Raw genomic sequence first — 21363 nt, 5'->3', positions numbered from 1 at the left:
TCACCGATTTCCGTAGGTCAAAATTATTATTGCAATGGAGGAAGCAATCTTTAAAAATGTTTTTCTATGAAATTCTTTCCGATATCATCGTAACAAATCGAAAAACATGACGTATATTATCGAACACGTACCACTAAAAAGCTCATGACCCTATACCACCTGTTGTTTCCAAGAGGCAATCCAGACAGTCCCCAAGGCCACTAGCAACTTTTGACTACGACACATCTGCAAACTCTAACGTGTCCTTTATCCAAAAGGACCATTTATTCTATTTAAAATTATTTTTGGCAACATCCCGAGGAAGTAATTTATAAAATTTTACGGATATTTTTCTGGAAAATTAATTCGGAAATTATTAATTCGGTGAACATCTTAGGGTCTTACAATGCAAAACAGAAGAAATTGTTCTATTTTATTACGGGGGTGGTTTGCTATTTAAAAGCCTTTAATATATATCGATTTTACACAAAAATCGTTGGTTTTTAAATTTAAACATGAATCGAAATGTAATTAAACTTAACAAAGCAATGAATCATAACTTTAAAATTAATTAAAACACGGACGGATTTGTTAAATTTAATTAAGTAAATGAATCAAAATTTAAACAGGGTGTATGCTATATAATATTTACAGATTTCGTATTCAATTAAGCTTTATAAAGCAAATTTCTTGCATGTTTTAACTTCTCAGATGATAAAAGTTTCACTTTTTTAAACGATTAAAGCTAGAGTTCACCCCAAAACGAACTTATAACATTGATTAAAAAGAAAAAAAACAATACAAACGATATTATTCATTGGGGTCATGCTTTATTAATAGAATAAAGAGTGTTGTGAATGCCAAATATATCAAATTATATTAATTAATAATATATAAATATCTATATTAAGATGGAATGTGTGTATATATATGTTCCTAGCGAGACAAACTATCATTAGTGCTGTTTCGTGTTCAGTATCAATAAATAAATATTGTGTTCAACAAATGAGACACTAAGTTTTTCGCCTTAATGCAAATTCCTATAGTAAATGCAACGTTTATATTTATTTATTTTTTTATTAAAAATGCCACGTATTTCTTTTCAAATTGCATTTCTTCTACACCAACGATTATATTGAAATCCATGTGAAATCAATAAGGCGAAATCTCGAGTTTAAAAACTCACTTAAGTATCCATTCTCTCCTATTAAAATCAATGAGTCATTAAATAGTTAATACTGTAGATGTATATTTAATGAATGCATTATCTAACAGTGGTATATCTACAACGCAATTTATAGAAAATGCTGAGAAAAGAACTGAGTTATTGATCTTGTGGCAGCTTTCCTTCCTAACAAACATGCAAAGGTCACTTCTATTTCTACTATAAATGAAAGGCAAATGATGATTTATTAAATAAACAAATTTTTCTTGACCGAAATTAAGCACTAGCACTTCACATTCTTCCATTTAAAATTACTAAATCATTAAGAGGAAGGTGTTAATCAGCTGTCTATAAACGTTCAATAAAGAAGATTAATGAAGAAATTTATGTTCTAAATTAATTTCGATAGTAGTACATTAAAATTTATTCCAAAGGATGTTCATTTTATTAGTTTTTTTAATGTATTATGGCATACAATTATTGATAATAATAATNTTTATTAGGGACAGTGGTGTGTTATGGCCTCATGGGGCCCTATGCAAATTTGAATTAGGGGACCCCATGTAGTGTTCAGACTTCAGACATTTTTTGGGGGGAATATTTTCATATAAAAGGTTTTGGACCCTGTTGGTGAGGGCCCATGCAATTGCCCTTTTTGTCCGTAGGATAACATGCCACTGAGTAGTTATTAGCTATATATGTATACATATACACTGGTACGAATGTAGCCCTGAATGAGGTGGTTGAGTTAATTAAAATTCGGTTTCATAAAACAATAATAATAATAATTATTATTATTAAATTTTATAATGGAAAAATTAAGAAATCTTAGATGCAAATAATTGTTTCCATAGATTTATAATTGAGTGTGTGGAATTTTGTGAATAAATCATTTTTAATTTGAAGAAGAATCCGTTCCAATTATTTTACACTCAACTGAAAAATGAATAAAAATAATTGGATTTTGTGTAACAGTTTGTATTGGATTTCTGTTTTCATTACATTATTTCACCATTAAATCAATGTTGAATGTTCAGAATTCTTAAGATCTCAAGTATCAATGGAGAAATTATTATTATTTAAATTAATAATTTAAAATAATTACATGCATAAGAATACCTTCTAAACTTCAAAATTAGAAGTTTGGAGTTTAAAAAAAAGCATTAAAACACGTTTTCATTATATATTTTTTGTATATTTAAGTATTAAATAGAGATTGTATCGATTATTATTAAGTTATATTATTATTTTTACCTTTATTAAGTTAAATTTACGGATAATCGCGTGCTAAATTATGATAAATCGGTATTCTGAAAGTAAATAAGTAACTCGATTATACAATGAATATTAAGATAAAATAATCTTTGCCGATTTTATTATATTTATGATAAGATTACGGCCAAAAATAATCGATGTTTTTGAATTATTGTACTGAAAGATATCGGAGCAAAAAAAAGATAAAGATGTTTATGATGATAGGAAATGAAACTATCGATAGAAACTAAAATAATTTCATTGAAATAAAACAAAATTAGCATTTTTACAGCTTATAAAAATATAAATTGCTTCACAGAATCCGACATCACGAGATAAATGTGAGGAGGTAAAATCGGCTGGAAAAAAAAGGAATTTATGAGTAAAATTATATTTTAAACCGCGAAAATTTATATAATTAATGCTGCTGGGAATAATTTTAAAGTGAACACGATATTTTCGCTAAAATCATTTGACACCTGTATTTAAAACAGGTGTGTAATACAGGACTACAGTATCTCGCATATTAATCATTCTGACATACGAACTATATAAATTTCGCCATTTTTATAAGGAAAAAAAAGGAACTATATAAATATAAATTCGCGTTAAAGCATTGCAGAGAAGTAAGAAAAAAATGATTTTTTTCATCAATTAAATTGCATCCATCCACACAAAGAGATCGCAATTAAGCAGGTAATGAAATGTATTTACGAACCGGCAGAAATTCACCATTTAAATATTTGTATTAGTTCCATTTCTTGTGAAATGAGAGAAAACATGGAAAACACACACACACAGACACACACACGCACAATATATTTATTCCTTTCTCCGTTTTCTTTCACGTCCTCTCCAATGACGATAGCAGCAGAGCCGGATGACATCACTCTGCATCACTAAGATCAATATTTACAAGGATGATTTTTATTTGTTAATTCTTTTATAATGCCGCACGTAAGAAAACAAAAACGTGGAGAAAACTGATCGAAATTCTTCATATTCGCTTCATAATTATAGATAAAAGAATGGGAAAATTACTAGAGTGTTAATAATGTAGTTTCGGAGATCCCATCCGAACCAAGCACCCCTCGGATCTAAGTGCGAGTTCCCCAGGTCTTACCTCGCTAAAGGTCCTGTTTTCTTGGCTCTTTGGCTCAATATTCTCTCAACTACCAATATATTACCACTTCTGGCTGCTTCAATGAGTTCTTGTTCTTTTCCCATCGAAATTTTTGCGCTTCTAAGCGCCTTAAACACCTGCCGATCAAAGAAATCACATTGCGCCTGACATCCTAACAACGCTCGCCTCGGACGTCCATGTTGATCGAACGGGATTGACCGCGATACCGCTCGTGCCACAAATATACTAATGGCGTTACTTCTTTCAAATTTAAACGATAAATACCGTCTTATTCTTAATTATAACGTATAATAACAATTAAATATAGCTTTGTGACGTTTTATAATTTTCACGAAATAATAATTACGAAACTAAATTCCGAATCGTCGACCAATACGTTTTCGGTGCTGCTGTCATACGTAACAATGGAAAAAAAAAATTTGAATTTGAATCGATAAGAGACACGATACTCTTGAATGATAATTTTAAAAACGTTTTCAATGGTGAAATAGTAACTATATTTATTTTATCGCATAAGTATCTTATGTTTATTTTTTCTCGATACGAAACTATGTATTGATCTCGAAGCGTTGAAATATTTATGATTTATTTTTCAGGTGCTTTATGTGGAAGAAGTTTACAGTATTTAAATTCTGGTATGATTGATTTTCTAAGAGCCAAATCTATAAAAGAAAATTAAATTTTTATGTTTGTTTTCTAAATATAATATTAACATGTTCATCTATTACTGCTTTAATAAATAATTAAATCTAATTATAAATTGGCTCAAAAATACATCATGGCTATAGGTTACCTGAGTCTTTAATACATATTAGGGACAGTGGTGTGTTATGGCCTCATGGGGCCCTATGCAAATTTGAATTAGGGGACCCCATGTAGTGTTCAGACTTCAGACATTTTTTGGGGGGAATATTTTCATATAAAAGGTTTTGGACCCTGTTGGTGAGGGCCCATGCAATTGCCCTTTTTGTCCTTAGGATAACATGCCACTGAGTAGTTATTAGCTATATATGTATACATATACACTGGTACGAATGTAGCCCTGAATGAGGTGGTTGAGACCTTATCCAAGCTGTAGACTATGCCCATAGGAATAAAAAAAGTCAAAGGAACCAATAGTCCACATGTGACCCTTTGTGAGATATAGACCCCTGAAATCAGTCCTGGGGTGTAAAATTTGAGGGGTCCAAATCCTTTGTTCAGAACTGTAATTTTACATATATACTTATCCTAAAAGTAAACTTTACTGAATGTATTTTGAATATATCAAATTTTCAACTTTTATTTCAAAAATTAAAATCTGAGTATGTTTCGTCTGAGGAATTACAATAAAAGTAATTATGTAGTATGTACACATTATTATTTTATAACACAAATCATGCTTATATAATGTGTGTAATCTGAAGGATAATTTTCACAGAAATTTGTACTCTTCTCTAACTGCACTTAAATAATACACAAACCTTGACACAAAAACCTTTAAAAATGCAGCCTTTTTATTCTCTTTTCCAAATGTTTTCAGCCAGTTTGAATGGCCTTCCTTGGGAACAGAAAAATCGAATGATTCCGATTTCTATAACAAAATTTCTTTTGCAACTTTTTAAAACGTTTGAATTTTCTTAGACATATAAGAATAAAAAGTGCTATAAAAGGCGAGGTGAATAAAAAGGCTGCATTTTTAAAGGTTTTTGTGTTGAGATTTGTGTACAAAAATTTGTAACTAAATTAATATCTTTAAGAGATTATATTTATAAAATATATACAATAAAAGTGTAATTGTATTGAAATAATACTATGAAAATTATTTTAAGATATATTAACTATGAAGAATATTTTAGTAGTATGGAAATTGATGATGTCACTTTTGTTGTGTTACACACTACTGTTTATTTTTTTTCTTTTTTAAAACAAGTTTACCTTCTAACTTTTGAATTGTTCATTGACAGTTGCAACTCTAGTACAGTTTCTAAATACTCTTGGATTTGGAATTAGAGCAAAGAGTTGTTATAAAGTTTTTTTCTGTTTTCAGGAAAACTAATGTGGAAATGACTAACAATTAAGGTAGTTTTTAAAAAATTTTTATGCACAAGTCTATAAATAATCTAAATGATTTTGGGGAAAATTTTTTAAATTTGGAAAAATATCCTAAAACAGTAATTAAGATTGTTTACATTTTATACTGTAAAAAGTACTAAAAATGCTTATGTTATATGAGGTATATTGCTGATTTGTGATTATTCATTGACATACAGGCCTATTTAAAGCCAATACTGCATGATATACTCCAATAATGAACTATTTTTAAAATATATATAGATTGTAATGTTCTCTTATCAAGCTACTAAAATAACTTTAAAAATATAAATCTTTTGGATGTGTCTAGTTTAACTGCAAGAGATATCAGAAAAACTAGAATAGAATTAACTAGCTAGCAGAATAATAACTAAAAATAGCTTCTATATTTTTGAATTTTTTGATCTTTGCTTCTGTAGACATGGCTTAAAATTCTTGGAAATTGTTTATGACAAAGATAAAAACTTCTTATTATCTTATTAGGCACAGAACAGAATAACAAAAGAACATGCACTTTTCAATAAGATATTATTCTCATTTACTAACACTGTTTTGTTCATTAACTTTTAGTTTAAAAAGTTTAGTGTTTCCTATAATATAAAAGATTTCCTATAATATAAAAAATATAAAAGAATTAAAGATTAACCTTATAGGTTAATCTTTAATTAAAGAATTAAAGAATTAAAGATTAACCTTATAGGTTAATCTTTAATTCTTTTATATTTTTCAAAATGCTTGTATTGTCGGGTTCATGTTTTCGTAAATTGTTTAACACACTTCCAAGTTGTTCAAAAAGAACCTGATTAATATTCATTAGTGTGTTTAAATTAAAGAAGTTTCATGTTTTACTGGTTTTAAAAGAATGAAGTTGATTTTTTCAATTAAAACTAGAATGTCTACAGGCATTCTGATTATTCACTGATTAGTAAAACTGTATGCAAATGTTTTAATGCAGTAACACTTATGTAAAGTAGGAATAACAAAATCAGCTCTGCAAATGCTCTTCCTTCAATTTTTGATGTAGCAACATTTTGGGAAAGCTAAATGTTTTTGTTGATTTGAAGTTGACAATTAGAGGTAGAGCACCATCAACAGGATGGAAATTGTTTGAAGTCAAGCAGCAGCTTTCAGATATACAAATATTTCCAAAAATTCACTTCAAGACTATTATGACAGTTTTGAGAGAGAGAAACATGTACTAAATGGATATCCAAAGGTTGATATGGCACAATGGTTGAGGTTGAACACTAAGTAGTTTTAACTGCAAAGCACAATAGACATGACTGCTTGCAACTATCCTTGGAATTTGCCTCAACAACAGGTAGGTTTGTATCAATTCTCAATTAAAATTGTATGAATTGAACTCAGTTAAAATTGGACAGCTGAACAGAAGGAAATTTACTCTACAGATGGGTTGAGTTTTGTTACTAAATGATTCTTAGCACCAGGGCAGCATGCATCATGAGTGTGTACCTGTATATTAGTAGGGCTTGTGCTCAGTTACTGCTTGACTCTCAACATCTTGAAAACATCATATTTTGCACTGGGCTCCACAAAATATGGAGCCCAGTACCAATATATCTGGGAAAAATTTAGTGCTCAAAATCATTTCTTCAATATAATGGAAAGGAACAGTTTTAGAAGTGGAGAGACACTAGTGTGGATAGGTATCATGATTAATTGCTTACATCTCACTTAATGCTGTCAATAATGAAACTTTGATATTGCACGATATTGAGATGAGATCTTAGAACCCCATGTGCACTTCTTTGAGATTCTCTTGATTCAAATTTTGTTTTAAGTAATGATAATATCCATCCTCATGAGGTGAGATTTGAGGATGAATACCTTGAAAGTGAAGATGTATGATAAATGAATTAATCAAGCCTCAAGTCCTTAAATTTCATTGAGTATGCCAGGATGTTTACAGATAATAAACTTCCTCTAAGAACAACTTAACTTATGAAACAAAAACTTCTAGAAGAATGTATTCTTCCAATATTTTTGTACTAGAAAATTGACCCCTTTCAAATGTATTTTTATTTTATACCATATTTCAAAAATTAGGTGTAGAAGAAGATATGCTTCTACACCTAATTTTTGTAGTATGGTACATACTCCTAACCAAACCATATGCAACAGATATGCTTTAATTTTATTTTTATATCTGCTTAAGACCTGACAATTATAAATTTTTTTACTTGTCATTGGACCAACATGCAAATATATATACAGATCACCACTGATGTTTGTCACAATGAACAGTATTTGGTATTTTATAGAAGTTTGAGTTAAAGCAAAATGTATGCCTATACATAGTTAGATTAAATTCTGTACAGGTTTGTTTATATATTTGAATTTGTTTTACTTTCCTGATTTATGCACATCAGCATATATAATATCTGTTAATACATGTCTTATCATTTCACTAATAGAGTTGTTATTAAATGAACAATAATGAAAAGAAACTCAAATTGCTTTTTAAAGAAACCAAAAATAAGAATTTACTAGGAATGTTTTCAGTTTGTTCAGCCAACTTCAACTAATTCCATTCAACTAAAGTGTGCCCTTCATAAACTTCAGCTTTATAGAAATGAATTATTTCTGAAAATTAACTGATAAGTATAGTAAAAAATGTTCAGAAGATACATGATTTAGAAATTTAAAATTATTAAAAACTTTACAAGTAAAATAATAGTTGCCTACACTAGTGTAGTAAAATAATGTTTTCAATAATTTGAAATTAACAATGTTTTGAATTATTCATATTGTACAGTATATTGCTGAATTAAGGGCTATTTGAAGAATTATTGTTCTATCCAAATGAATTTAATTTCAATTTAATTAAGAAATTTTTCTATTCTATAATTTTCATATATGATATTTTTCTACTTCATTTCAGTTAATAGCTATTATTTAAATACAATATATACTAAATGCCATCTGAGAAAATCAATAATTTTTTTTATATAAAATGTTACCAGGAGTAAACTAATGATAAAATCAATTTATGCATGTAAATTTTGTCAAGCAAATGTAAACATTTCTGCCATAATTTTTTTCAATAAATTGAGATTTAATTTACTAATTGAGTTAGTCTGAATATTTTAAATAAATATAAAAATATCTGCATAATTTTATTTAATACAGTCATTAATATTTTATCACATTGTTCATTGTATATTGTGGTCAATTTTTCTATATAAAGTCAATTACTTATTTCTATGTAAAAGTTATATTTTCTTCTTGCTATCTTATTTCTACACCAACCTATATTCAAGTTTATTTTTAAAATTAAGGGCACTAAATCTATTTAGAACTACTACTCTGAAAAATAAAATATTGACATCTCTGCTTTAATATTTACATAAAAATCTTAAAATAACTATTTGAAACATGTCAGTATTTTTAGAATTCACAATTTTTATTGATTACACAATTTTGGAAAATATATATTCTGTCTTACATTTTTCAGTATTACATTTTTATAATTATTTTGAATTAGAAACAAATAGTTGAAATGTTTTATGTTAGAAATTATTTTATTGATTTAAAAAATTTTAGTTATCACATACAATAATTGATATTGAAATAATAGATGAACATGTATTTGAGATATAGAATTTAAACTGTTTTAATGGAACAGATGTCAAATGTTTCAAATGAAAGATGGATTTTCTCATGATTAATTGTTTATTTAGAAGATAGATCAAGACTTACATAACAAGTTTAAATCTTTATGTACTAAATAGTTGTATAGTTCAATTTATATTTATGTTTCAGCTTGTATATATTGTACAGTAATATTAATCTGAAATCCTTTATGTATATTATAAGGCATTTGAGCATGGGCAATGGTGCCCATTTTTGTTATAAAATGGTGTAAAAAAGGAAATGACATGGTTATCACTAATATTGGTTGTCATCTCTAATGGGATCATTGTAGATGCTGATTGGTAGATAAGTGTTAAGAAGACTCTATTATCTATTAAGATTGGTATCAATTTGCATTGTAGGCAGTGGTGTAGCAAATATAACTGGCGCCCAGGGCACAACGCTTTTTTGGCGCCCCTTCCAGAAACAAATCTTGTTTGTCTTGGAGATTATTTGGCGCCCCCCTGCAATTGGTACTCGGGGCATGATAGACACTCTCGCCCCCCTCGCTACACTAGTGATTGTAGGCAGATGCTACACTATCTGAGTAACCCAAAATATTGTACAATAATGTGTAGTACAATCATTATGCTATACAGTACATTAAGCAGTAAGATAGGGAGCACTTAATTATGCAATTAACTAACATTAGATAAAAGTATATGATTAACAGATTCATATTTATGGAAAAAGTTTAAATTTAATGTGTTTTTAATCAGCAATGGTTTTTAAATTTTATGGAAAAATTAATAAAAATAATTTATCAGAGTTTCAATTAGAACTAAATTAATTTTTAAAATATGAAAATATTGGTATTTAAATTATACTTTTAATAAACTGAATTATTTGTGAAATGTTTGTAAATTTATATAGTTAATTAATACAATAATCACAGACCAACAGACTAGGTGTGCTCTGGAGTACAGTAATGCAGCGGTGCACTCAGGATTTAATCTTAGAGTGAGCCAAATTAAACAGAAAAAAAAATTTTTAATGTGAGTTTAATGAAATTTCCACTTTGTGTGTCAGCTAATTCATAAATAGTATAGAATTAGAAGATACAATACAATATAAATTTTTAAAAAATGAATTTTAATTAGGAAAAGATTTTTAAAAATTTTCTAGTATCTTTTTTCTTTTTTTTGCTAATCCCCTTGTCCCTCTCTGCATATGCCATTGCAATAATGGCATTTACATCTTCAAACTGTAAAAGATGAATCCATACATATAAATGTTAGAAACTTGAAAGGGTTAAAACAGAGTTTTATAAAGTTTGTTGTTTCAGTATACTATGTCTTAATTTTCTCCTTTCCAGAAGCATAATCAGGAATTGCTCAGAGACAGACCTTATCTTTATATATAAATAAATTAAGAAAAAAATAAGTACAGGAAAAAGTTTGAATGTGACAAATGCACTTATACATGTGTATATACAATATCTAAGAGTTTAGTCTTCATCCATAGTGGTGTAGGAGTCAATATAAGTTTGTGCATTCTAATTTGGTTCTAGTCACGCTATTGCCTATTTCATTTTACCTTCAAATACACTCACTGTTTTGTTTTTTTTTTATAGATATGTGAGATCATGTTAGTCACATAATTCAAATTGAAATGATAATTTGAAATTTCTTAAATATTGCCAATGCTAAATCTGAAATGAATTTAATACTTTATTTCTAAGCCTTAATACAATGATGTACAAGGTGTGGCTATTAAATAACAAGATTGACGCTGTAAAACATTTTATTTTGATTTCATATATATTTATTTATTATCACCTTCAATATACACTTCTCCTCTATCCCTACAACGCTTCATGTGAATCTTCCATTGTTTGAAACAGTGCTGGAAGTATTCTTCTGTCAGCTCCTTCAGGATGCATGCCTCTTTCTCTTTCACAGCTTCAACGGACTCAAATCTTGTTCCTTTTAATGCAGATTTAACCTTAGGAAACAGATAGAAGTTGCATGGTGCAAGATCCGGTGAATAAAGCATATGGTCTAACACTGGGATGCTGTACTTTGCTAGAAACCTCTTGACAGACAATGCAGAATGAGTTGGCATATTGTCTTGGTGGAGAACCCATGACTTGTCCTTCCACAATTCAGGTCGTTTTTTCCTTATTCTTTCACAGAGTTCAGCGAGAATGTGAAGATAGTAATGTTTATTAATAGTTTGACCTTCAGGAACCCAGTGAAGGTACACAGTCCCATGAATATTGAAAAAATCAATCATCATTGCTTTGAATTTTGATTTGCTCATTCAAGCTTTTTTGGCTCTTGGTTAAGTTTCAGTAGTGGTTTTTCCAAGTTTCATGTGAAATTTCACAACAATTTGTTGCTCTATTGTTACACTTAACATTTTTCTGGCGAAACAAAAAACAACTCTAATGCAAACTATGGCTATGGCTATACGGATTTGTTTACAGAAGTGAGAAGTACTGCATTCGAAAGAGAAGGATTTATGCTAAACAGCTGTCGGTCGCTGGCATTTGGTGCATGCATACTTCTTCTGTAGCAGTATCAGTCTCGTTATTTTATAGCCACATCTCGTATACAGTAAATGATACAGTTATTAGCCACTTGAGGAAATTTTTATTTAAAAAAATTCTATGCATAACAAAGATTAAATTAGGAAATACATATACTGACAAATTTGTTTTTTTCATAGCTTTTTTCCTACCAATATCTAGAAATTACATATGCCAATTATTTAATCCAAAATATGCCTTATTTTATAAAAATGCAAAATTGTATAGTTATTGGTCATAATAACAGAATAAGGTGTTGGAGTTTTTGCTGCCTACTAACAGTAGAAACTTGGATTAATATTGCCCTGTAATATTTCCAGAATAGCTTTTATATAACTTATTCAAAGGGGTTTAAATTTGAAATGGCCAATAACTGTAATGTTTACCCTACATACTGTCAAATGTCTGTGTAAAGAATTAGCACAGAAAAAGACAAAGAATATGTTATATAAAAATTTGTTAGATGTAAAATGTACCAGTAATAAATATAAGAAAAAATGCATTTTCAACATTCTGCAGAGAAATTTGTTATATAGGCTTTCATAACAAATTTTACTGTATATATTTTTGAATGCCAAAAAAGAGTGGTTGTTTAAACACCATATTGCTAAGCAAGACATTTCTTAGCATTGTATTGTATTATGAATGAAGAGCCATTACTTTTTCCAAGAAATTATACAGTGTTTATTTGTTTTTAAAATACTTATTTCCTGCAACATTCTCTGTATTAATTCAAAGCAATACTATTAATATGTATTTATTTTTGTAAAATCTTAAGTAAATTGCTATGGTGTCATAAATATATATAAAAGATGATTGTTAAGCTCAAAAGCTATTATTAGGATATGTTGATCAGCTTTGGTTTTGTTGAATTATAAGTTATTGAAATCTTGATTGAGTATTTTCTTTTTGTTAAATTATTTTTTGTCTATAATCAAGTTAAAACTTTTTCTGTTTGTAAATTTAATTTGTAATTTTTGCCATTATCAGCATTAAATAATTATCAGCAGTTCTAATTTGTTTGTTCTAGTGGTATTTTTTTTTTTTTTGTTAAATATGTGGTTTATCAAACCATAAATAAAAATTAAATGGTTGTTTTTTCACTCTGTTGTTTCTTTTGTGCTTTCATTAATATAAAGAAAGAGAAAGCAGAGAAAAAGAAAACTAAACATTGCTAATTTTTGATTTATTAAGTTGCTGAGTGATAAGAAGCCTAGATTTTTGGCTATTAAATGCATGTAATCAAGATAGCCTGATTTAAAAGGATAGTTTTAATATTCTTTTCTATTCAACTGATCGTCTTAAGGCTGTAAAGAGTATATGGAAACAATTTTTTTTCTGTTTTTTTTTTATTTTTTAAGTTGAAATATTTTATTGTAAAAATGGTATAAGTTATTTTTTCATATTTTGTTATTATATGTGTTTTGTTTCCATCAGTATTTAAATGAAACCCTAGTAATCTCATTGTATTAGAGAAAGTACAGTCAACCCCTCTATAACACGGGTTCCTATAGTTCGGATTCCTATATCATGGCGAAAAAATTGTGACAGTATTTGTACAAATGTGCTAAAAAAACTCGTATAATTTGGTAAAACGTCATCGCCGACTCGTGTCACAACAGGATTGGTTGAATCTAGACCAATAGTGGATATTGTACAAACCGTTGAGTTTAAACAAGCAGCGGACCTACTAAAAACCATTTATTATTTAACGTCCATAAAAATTATATTAATGATGTCTCCAAAGTTCAGCAAATTTTTCCCAAAAAAAAATAATTTATCAGGAAGCAGGCGAGCGCCATTCGATGACAAGCTCCACGACAAAAACAAGCTTAAGCAATGGCGTAGTCGAACTATGGCTCTATAAGTAATTTTACAATTTTTTATTTATAGCATAGTTTATATGGATTATTCCCAAAAAATTATACATATTTTGGAAATGTTGAGTCAAATTAGTCTAGAATAGATTAATTTTATGGACAAAACCTTTCAAATAGCTGTAGTCTGTAAACTGCATACGTGCCGGGCTGTCATTGGCTGGACTTGTAGAAAATGGATTCATAAAAATCGGAACATATCTACCGTGTTATAGGGGGGTCGACTGTATATGCATGAAAGTATGTCACTGTTAGTTCAATTTTAACATATAAGAGGATTAGATCACTGTTGTCTCAACCTTTCAATTATATTTGTATGTATGTAATGTTACTTTTTAACTGTAACAATGTTTTCATATGAAATATAATTATTCTAATCATTGTGGTTGCTTTGATTTTAAAATTAATTTTATTTTAACTAAATGATAAAAAGTCTAATAAAATTAAATTACTATCCAAGAATCAAGAATTTTCAAAACTAAAGTCACATGCAACACATTTTGACAGAATTTTACTTTATAAATTTTTTAATAGTTTTATTGATCTGAGAGTTTTATATCTAAGTGTTCCAGCAAGAAATACCTGAAATTAATTTTATTTTAACTAAATGATAAAAAGTCTAATAAAATTAAATTACTATCCAAGAATCAAGAATTTTCAAAACTAAAGTCACATGCAACACATTTTGACAGAATTTTACTTTATAGATTTTTTAATAGTTTTATTGATCTGAGAGTTTTATATCTAAGTGTTCCAGCAAGAAATACCTGAAACAAATCGTGTTTGTACTGTATAATTCACAGAATCACTTATGTAGGCCTGTAACACAATGATCTTTTTATTTTTTTCAACCAAGCGGCACATAATTTAGAACTGAACGTTTCTTGTGTATTGAATTTTTAAAATTTAAAAGGCTATGTGAGTCAGATCTCTACTTGTAGAACTTGTTCATTTTCCCAAGTGTTATTTTCTTTTTGTAATTGTTTTTACTTTTATTATTTGTTTTCTGGCAATTTCATTGTGATATGTTTGTGTTTTGGAGAGGCCAAATAGCCACTTTATGATGCTGTCTGTATTATAAATATTAAATGTAGAATTTCTTATACACATTCTTATGACATGACACAGGCACGTCCTTTGCGCATGTAATGTGAACTGTGCAATGACCTAACTTATTCAATTTATTAACTTGAGAAAAGTAATTTTTTTTAGTTTGAAAATAATTTCATCATTTGTATTAGTACAAATGATGAAATTACATGGTTTTTAATATAGTGAAAATTTATTTAATAATAGGCATGTTTATGCAAATTTTTTGCATGCATTTCTCCATTTCCTCTGTGCATGATTTCTTAATAATGTAAATTGAATCTTAAATTGTAATGAAAAAGAACTTCTTTTCCTTGAGGTCATTACTAGAGCAAACAATTCTTTAGCTCTTGCAAACGAACATAAGAAAATAATTAAATTGCATGCTGGACATTTGCCATATTTAAAAGAAGAAAAATTAAATAAGGATAGGTTATATATATTTTCCATGGTTATGCTCACTTGTGTAATATTTATAATGTTATGTTAACAAATTTTAATGTTAACAAATGTTAATTTTATAACAAAATTATGTTATAAAATTAACATATATTTATATATGTTAATTTTATAACATAATTTTGTTGTTATTTGTGCTGTGGATCTGGTGATGAGATGAGAATAAACTTGTCACTGTAGTCACTCTACTGAATTAATCAATGTGTATTTTAACACTGGATTGAATTTCTCTTAAATGTTCCATCAATTTAGTAAAATTGAAGAATTTCAATGGCTTAGCCATACAGATATGAAATTAGCTTTCACCCACTCTTAAAGATGCATTGATTAATTCAGACAATGAGATGTAAAACATCTTGAAATGTTTAATAAGTCATGATTTTAATCAAATTATACAACAATTTTTTATTATTATAGTTATGTTTATCAGAGATGCATCAGAAAATAAAAGAATTGCTTTATCTGAAGAGAGACAATTGTTAACCTTTTTACCATTACATTCATTTAACAACCCAAACAACTGAATATATATTAATTAAGCACCAAAAATCCAGCAGGAAAATGTTAACAAACGACACTAGCAAATGTTTTCTCCCTTGTTAAACGGTTATCAGTTATTTATTTGAAAACTCAGATGCACCTGATAAAACAAATGGTTCAAATTTAATAAGTTATTCAATGGAATTGGTTATTTAGTTAATTTATAATTTCATTCATTTTACAGTAGTGCAAAGAAAACATAATTCTATTGTTCCCTATTCCAATATCTATGTAAACCATTTGTTAACATTTGGAAACACATAAACATGTGTACAACATCCAATGTGCTAATTTGCTCTGACAATTCACAATTCTATTTAGATACAGAAATGAACTATAAATATTACTTCTTTCAAAAAGTACATGAAATGATATAACAACATTACTAGTGAATTAAATATTTAATAACAAAAATTTAAACAACAAGAAACAAAGTAACAAGAACAAGAAATTAAATTACAAGTGATCCATTAAATTACATGTATACAAAATTACACAAAAGTAACTTTACATTAAATATAAATGAATTTCAATAACTTTACAAACAAAATAGATGGTTAGGATACCAGATGTTGATAGGAAAACTTAATGAAAATCTTTCATGCAGGGGTGAGAGGTTTCTCTCTCTATATTTTATGTCAAGGCATGGATTTGAAATTGAATGCTTAAAAATATCATTCTTTCCAAAATTGGAAAGATAGTTGATTATTCTGATTAGTGTGAACAAGTGCCAATAAACTATACTTCCTGAAAATTTAGCAAACACTACCATTCTATCACCTCTCGTATTGACATCTTTTTAGCATTCAGATAATCTGTGCGTAAATGATATAGATTAATATAAGCCATGATTTTGCTAAATGATGTAGATTCTAAACAAAAAAACAATACAGTTTTTCAGCATTGCTTTTTGTTTATGATTACTGGTGTGAAGAATGTTTATTTTATTTGTGATGTAGATTCTACTTCTATATATTGTATTTAGGGAGTCCTTAACATTATGTAAAAGATTATATAAAGTGGTTATGTGTGAAGATTAAAAGTTCTGTAATATATTTTGGAAACCACACTGCAGTTGTTACTTTTATGAATTAAATTTATCAGTTCTTGACTTGCTACTAGCTGTTGTTAGGTCTGGCAATGTTTAAACAAAATTTTAAAAAATTTTTCTAATAGTACTAAAAAGTATCTTAAAATTGCCTGTATTAGGTTATGTTAGGTTATCATATATAATCTGTACATTATCTGTGTTTAGAAGACAGTTTAAAAGGGGTGGAAGTTATGTGATTGGACATTATATGGTGCAATCACTGAGTAGTGTCTGTTAAGCAATTGCTAGTTCCTTAGTGCAGGGAATATAATGGGGTGAGGTTTTCTAAGATTTTATTTTTAGGTTATATGCCATTGTGGGTAATATCAGGTGGGTTATATGCATAAAAATATGGTAATTAAAACCAGGAGGATTTTTTGAAGATTAAACATTACAGAAATTCTTCCAGAAAAGCAATTTGAAACAGAAGATAAAATGATGCAAAAATTGACAAACTTATATGTAATGTAACTATTAATCCAAAATTATCATCACTTTCATGAAGGTTATCTAAATTATTGATTTTTACTCAGTTATGTCATCAGTGCCATCTTTAGGGCAGGGCCCCCTAATCCAAAAGTAATAAAGTTACAAATAAAAAATAGGTTAATTGAAATAAACAAATTATTAAAAATATCAAATACTTTATTTCTGTGTACTTTATTCNAATATAATTATTCTAATCATTGTGGTTGCTTTGATTTTAAAATTAATTTTATTTTAACTAAATGATAAAAAGTCTAATAAAATTAAATTACTATCCAAGAATCAAGAATTTTCAAAACTAAAGTCACATGCAACACATTTTGACAGAATTTTACTTTATAGATTTTTTAATAGTTTTATTGATCTGAGAGTTTTATATCTAAGTGTTCCAGCAAGAAATACCTGAAACAAATCGTGTTTGTACTGTATAATTCACAGAATCACTTATGTAGGCCTGTAACACAATGATCTTTTTATTTTTTTCAACCAAGCGGCACATAATTTAGAACTGAACGTTTCTTGTGTATTGAATTTTTAAAATTTAAAAGGCTATGTGAGTCAGATCTCTACTTGTAGAACTTGTTCATTTTCCCAAGTGTTATTTTCTTTTTGTAATTGTTTTTACTTTTATTATTTGTTTTCTGGCAATTTCATTGTGATATGTTTGTGTTTTGGAGAGGCCAAATAGCCACTTTATGATGCTGTCTGTATTATAAATATTAAATGTAGAATTTCTTATACACATTCTTATGACATGACACAGGCACGTCCTTTGCGCATGTAATGTGAACTGTGCAATGACCTAACTTATTCAATTTATTAACTTGAGAAAAGTAATTTTTTTTTAGTTTGAAAATAATTTCATCATTTGTATTAGTACAAATGATGAAATTACATGGTTTTTAATATAGTGAAAATTTATTTAATAATAGGCATGTTTATGCAAATTTTTTGCATGCATTTCTCCATTTCCTCTGTGCATGATTTCTTAATAATGTAAATTGAATCTTAAATTGTAATGAAAAAGAACTTCTTTTCCTTGAGGTCATTACTAGAGCAAACAATTCTTTAGCTCTTGCAAACGAACATAAGAAAATAATTAAATTGCATGCTGGACATTTGCCATATTTAAAAGAAGAAAAATTAAATAAGGATAGGTTATATATATTTTCCATGGTTATGCTCACTTGTGTAATATTTATAATGTTATGTTAACAAATTTTAATGTTAACAAATGTTAATTTTATAACAAAATTATGTTATAAAATTAACATATATTTATATATGTTAATTTTATAACATAATTTTGTTGTTATTTGTGCTGTGGATCTGGTGATGAGATGAGAATAAACTTGTCACTGTAGTCACTCTACTGAATTAATCAATGTGTATTTTAACACTGGATTGAATTTCTCTTAAATGTTCCATCAATTTAGTAAAATTGAAGAATTTCAATGGCTTAGCCATACAGGTATGAAATTAGCTTTCACCCACTCTTAAAGATGCATTGATTAATTCAGACAATGAGATGTAAAACATCTTGAAATGTTTAATAAGTCATGATTTTAATCAAATTATACAACAATTTTTTATTATTATAGTTATGTTTATCAGAGATGCATCAGAAAATAAAAGAATTGCTTTATCTGAAGAGAGACAATTGTTAACCTTTTTACCATTACATTCATTTAACAACCCAAACAACTGAATATATATTAATTAAGCACCAAAAATCCAGCAGGAAAATGTTAACAAACGACACTAGCAAATGTTTTCTCCCTTGTTAAACGGTTATCAGTTATTTATTTGAAAACTCAGATGCACCTGATAAAACAAATGGTTCAAATTTAATAAGTTATTCAATGGAATTGGTTATTTAGTTAATTTATAATTTCATTCATTTTACAGTAGTGCAAAGAAAACATAATTCTATTGTTCCCTATTCCAATATCTATGTAAACCATTTGTTAACATTTGGAAACACATAAACATGTGTACAACATCCAATGTGCTAATTTGCTCTGACAATTCACAATTCTATTTAGATACAGAAATGAACTATAAATATTACTTCTTTCAAAAAGTACATGAAATGATATAACAACATTACTAGTGAATTAAATATTTAATAACAAAAATTTAAACAACAAGAAACAAAGTAACAAGAACAAGAAATTAAATTACAAGTGATCCATTAAATTACATGTATACAAAATTACACAAAAGTAACTTTACATTAAATATAAATGAATTTCAATAACTTTACAAACAAAATAGATGGTTAGGATACCAGATGTTGATAGGAAAACTTAATGAAAATCTTTCATGCAGGGGTGAGAGGTTTCTCTCTCTATATTTTATGTCAAGGCATGGATTTGAAATTGAATGCTTAAAAATATCATTCTTTCCAAAATTGGAAAGATAGTTGATTATTCTGATTAGTGTGAACAAGTGCCAATAAACTATACTTCCTGAAAATTTAGCAAACACTACCATTCTATCACCTCTCGTATTGACATCTTTTTAGCATTCAGATAATCTGTGCGTAAATGATATAGATTAATATAAGCCATGATTTTGCTAAATGATGTAGATTCTAAACAAAAAAACAATACAGTTTTTCAGCATTGCTTTTTGTTTATGATTACTGGTGTGAAGAATGTTTATTTTATTTGTGATGTAGATTCTACTTCTATATATTGTATTTAGGGAGTCCTTAACATTATGTAAAAGATTATATAAAGTGGTTATGTGTGAAGATTAAAAGTTCTGTAATATATTTTGGAAACCACACTGCAGTTGTTACTTTTATGAATTAAATTTATCAGTTCTTGACTTGCTACTAGCTGTTGTTAGGTCTGGCAATGTTTAAACAAAATTTTAAAAAATTTTTCTAATAGTACTAAAAAGTATCTTAAAATTGCCTGTATTAGGTTATGTTAGGTTATCATATATAATCTGTACATTATCTGTGTTTAGAAGACAGTTTAAAAGGGGTGGAAGTTATGTGATTGGACATTATATGGTGCAATCACTGAGTAGTGTCTGTTAAGCAATTGCTAGTTCCTTAGTGCAGGGAATATAATGGGGTGAGGTTTTCTAAGATTTTATTTTTAGGTTATATGCCATTGTGGGTAATATCAGGTGGGTTATATGCATAAAAATATGGTAATTAAAACCAGGAGGATTTTTTGAAGATTAAACATTACAGAAATTCTTCCAGAAAAGCAATTTGAAACAGAAGATAAAATGATGCAAAAATTGACAAACTTATATGTAATGTAACTATTAATCCAAAATTATCATCACTTTCATGAAGGTTATCTAAATTATTGATTTTTACTCAGTTATGTCATCAGTGCCATCTTTAGGGCAGGGCCCCCTAATCCAAAAGTAATAAAGTTACAAATAAAAAATAGGTTAATTGAAATAAACAAATTATTAAAAATATCAAATACTTTATTTCTGTGTACTTTATTCTTTATTTATGTGTAGTTAAAATGATCTTAAAATACAAAATTTTTCTTTGACATTTTGCTGCTGTGAAATTCATAATTAATTTATCGAAATTTAATTTATTAATTATATCCAATTCTATATTCATAATAGAAAAATTATTTAATCTTGATTGAGACATCATATTACGATGATCATTTTTTATAAATTTCAAAATAGAAAATGAAAGTTTACCATAACAATTTGTAATCATTAAAGTTAAAAATATTCTAAGACTGATCTCTATACTAGGAAATGTATGCAATAGCAAATCCTGCTTTATTAAAAATTACATATCTGAGATCAACATATGTTTGTTATTCTTAGAGTAAGAAAACTTAAAAAATTTTTTATACTTCTTTTTCGCCATACCTTGGCCGAAAATGATACTTTCTTCCTGCTGCATGGAAAGAAAATTCTACTTCCTGGATGAGGGAGGTGAAAAATCGTATATACTCCATGGGAGGAAACAAATAATGCATCCCTAGGTCTGTAATATATTATTGCTTTCGTTTCCATTATTTGTTG

General features: G+C 28.0%; 1 protein-coding gene across 1 annotated transcript in view; it reads right to left on the bottom strand.

The window, feature by feature from the left end:
* LOC111619174 (ankyrin repeat and sterile alpha motif domain-containing protein 1B-like) overlaps positions 1-3867 on the bottom strand; it is a 55343-nt gene extending 51476 nt beyond the window's left edge. The window contains exon 1 of the mRNA XM_023360865.1: positions 3522-3867. Coding sequence (XP_023216633.1) covers positions 3522-3625 — 104 coding nt within the window. The 5' untranslated portion in view covers positions 3626-3867. The remainder of the gene's footprint in view (positions 1-3521) is intronic.
* Positions 3868-21363: the final 17496 nt, after the last annotated feature.

The sequence above is a fragment of the Centruroides sculpturatus genome, unplaced genomic scaffold, assembly GCF_000671375.1.
Source record: "Centruroides sculpturatus isolate CEXI.00-Female unplaced genomic scaffold, Cexi_2.0 scaffold79, whole genome shotgun sequence".
NCBI lineage: Eukaryota > Metazoa > Arthropoda > Arachnida > Scorpiones > Buthidae > Centruroides > Centruroides sculpturatus.
Note: the sequence above shows the minus strand (reverse complement) of the source record. Positions and strands in the feature narration are given on the sequence as shown.